The following is a 3,164-nucleotide window of genomic DNA, read 5'->3' on the forward strand; positions in this document are numbered from 1 at the left end:
TTTAATGTGGTTTTATTTTTAAAACATCACGAAAAAAAAATTATTCTCAAATAACATAGTTATTTTACTTTTAATTAACAAATCATAATAAAACAATAATTAAAAAAAAAAAAAAAAAAGCTAGATGATTAATAATAAATTTAAATAAGCAGTATTTACTTACTACTATAGGTATAATAATAAAAATAACATCATAAACTTCATGCATAACAATATGCACAGTATTAAAAGTGAAACAAAGAAGTTATGTAAAGTTAACAACGAAGTAGTGAAGCATAATATTAATAGGAAGAAGAATATAATGGTTGAAAAAAAAGAGAGAAAGCATTAAAAGGGAATAAATGGGAATAAGAAGCAAAATAAACAGTTGTCCAAATTTACAACGCAGTGTTCATAATTTACATTACATAACTTTTTGCATATACCTTTCTTGTGTTAAATAACTATCTCTGACAATCCTCCGTACACTGATTTATATATATATATATATATATATACATTTTTTTTTAGATACAGCTCTATATTAACATAAAAAATAAGGTATATCCCCGTTTATTCTCGAGTTCTAACATTTTTCTTTTTCATAAAAATAAAATAAAGTTGTTTCTTTATTGAGTACCTCTCTTTCTTTTGAAGTACCTTCAAGAAAATACTTGTAAATTTTTTTTTCTTTGTTTGTAAGACCTTCTAAAAAATATGAATTTAATTTCGTTTTGTTGTTAATTAAGAAATGCATTCTTGTTTTTTCTGCTTTTCTTAATATATCGTAAAAATTTGTGGAAGGCCACTCACTGGCAGGTAATATATTACATAGCTCATATGCAGTTTCGAAATAAAATTGATTAAATAGTCCAATAGTTACAGACACTGGATCAAATTTTAAGGTCTCGATTATATCATAATATGAAGGAAACTTTATTTTTATAACATTTCTTTTATATAATTTTATTGCAAAAAATAAAGTTAACCTAATTTCATCGTCAGCTATTAATTTATCTTCTCTTAAACCACTCTTATATTCTAAATATGCTTCATTACTTAGGAGAGATAACCCATATATGTCAACCAAAGGTACACATGGTATTTCTACTAAGTCAATAAATCTAAATGGTGTGTTTATGTCTTTTATTATTTCTTCAAACTCTAAAAAATTATTATTTAATTTTATATTTTTAATTATTTCTTCGTTCATTGTTGTGTGACGTATCTATTTACAAGCACACAGGCATACACACATTTATATATGCAAGTATGTACATATATATATATGTATGTATATTTTTTCTACTGAACTGATTGCACAATATATGTACATGTATATAGCGCCTTTCATTTAATGGGGCACATAAAACTTCCGTTCCTTGTAAAACATGATTTATGGCGACTCTCAAAAATTACAAGCTTTTTTTTTTTTTATTTTATTCTCTTTTAATTTTTATGTTTATCACTTAAAATTTACAACTAATTTTTCTAATTCATTCACATTATATTTTCACACTATTTTTATATCGTTAAAAGAAAGAACAATATGGCTACGCATATCTACTCTTTTTATAGGGTTATATATATATATATATATATATATATATATATATATATATATAATGTGCGGATTCCTCAAAAGATGTGTAAAAGTTTTAATGTATATACATACATAAACAAATACATATATGTATATATATATATATATATATGTCGACTAGTTCATTCGTCCCTCACATTTAAATAAGTACATATGTATAGGTATGCATACATATATATACATATGCTTACATGTGTGTATCTCTTAACACATCAAAAGAACACACCTTTATATTGGTTGTTCTTAAAACATTATACCTTGTCCTTGTAAACTTCTATCAAGAGGCTTACAACACACTTTGTTAAATATGAAAGCATTCTCGAAAAAATTAACTCACACTTGTATTAAATATGTCAGCATATAAAATCGTATATTCATATATTCGCTTACATATATATATACATACATATATATATACACGCATGTACACGTATGTTCGCTTTGCAAATATGTTAATTTACTCATAACATGAACACCTTCATTGTAGTATACATATATATTTATTTCTATTCAAAGAATTCCATATGCTTTTTGTATATTTTATTTTTTATTCATTATATATATAACTTTAAGAACTACATAAAATTATAATTATAAATAAATTGTAAAAGCGTTATAAAAAAAAAATATACATATATATAAATACCCGTACTGCACTAGTAATGATGGCAGTAATACATTTGACATAACAACAAATAAACACGTATTTATTAATTTAAAAAAAAAAAATTTCTTTTCCTTGAATGATATAAAAAAAAAATAAAAATTTCGACATGTTCGAATTTGTTATGTACTTAAGAAAAAAAATTTTCATGTATAAGTAAAGCGTAATTAGTATATGCTATGTCACCATATACCATTTTTTTCTTTTATTTTATTCTTTCCCATTGTAATTCATTAAAAAGTAAAAATATACTACATATATATATGTATATATACGCACGCGTACAGGTATACGTGTTCATATACGTATATATTCGTATGAATACATATATATGCATATATATATATATATATATATATATATATATATATATATATATATATATATAAACTACGAAAATGTGTATGTGTGAGTACTTTATCGTACAAATCTTAACGCGAATTAATTTTCTATCGTGTATTAAACTATGAACACCACTTAATTTTTTCTGTAAAAGTTAATTGACATATATATATATATATATATATATATATATATATATATATATATATATATATATATATATATATATGTATATATATTTATATATATTTACTTATATATTATTAACAATATTGATATAAAGGAGTTTGTTTTAAATAAATGAAATTGTTTTTTTTTTTTTTCTTTTTTTTTTTTTCTGCTATCCCTCTTTCTTTTGCATTTCTTCGCCTTTTCCTAGTAAAAAGTATTAACAATTAAATTTGGAAGGGGGAGTGGAAAAAAAAAAAAAAAGAAAAAAAAGAAAAAAAAAAGTAGATACTACTTGGTTTAAATGTCGACAGAAGAACATTCAAAATATTTATAGTATAACGTTTTTCCTTTTTTTTTTTTTTTTTTTTTCCCCTTTTCTCATATTTTTTTCCTCTTATCATTTGG

The 3,164-nt window shown here is 22.6% G+C and overlaps 1 protein-coding gene across 1 annotated transcript; it reads right to left on the reverse strand.

Moving 5' to 3' along the window:
* Nucleotides 1–565: 565 nt before the first annotated feature.
* Nucleotides 566–1,192, reverse strand: PmUG01_07026300 (GINS complex subunit Psf3, putative; the record flags this gene model as incomplete). The annotated part of the gene is made up of 1 exon (XM_029004001.1): nt 566–1,192. The coding sequence occupies one exon, from the start codon at nt 1,190–1,192 to the stop codon at nt 566–568; it is 627 nt and encodes a 208-aa protein (XP_028860734.1).
* Between the last annotated feature and the right edge of the window lie 1,972 nt (nt 1,193–3,164).

The sequence above is a fragment of the Plasmodium malariae genome (assembly GCF_900090045.1).
Source record: "Plasmodium malariae genome assembly, chromosome: 7".
Lineage (NCBI taxonomy): Eukaryota > Apicomplexa > Aconoidasida > Haemosporida > Plasmodiidae > Plasmodium > Plasmodium malariae.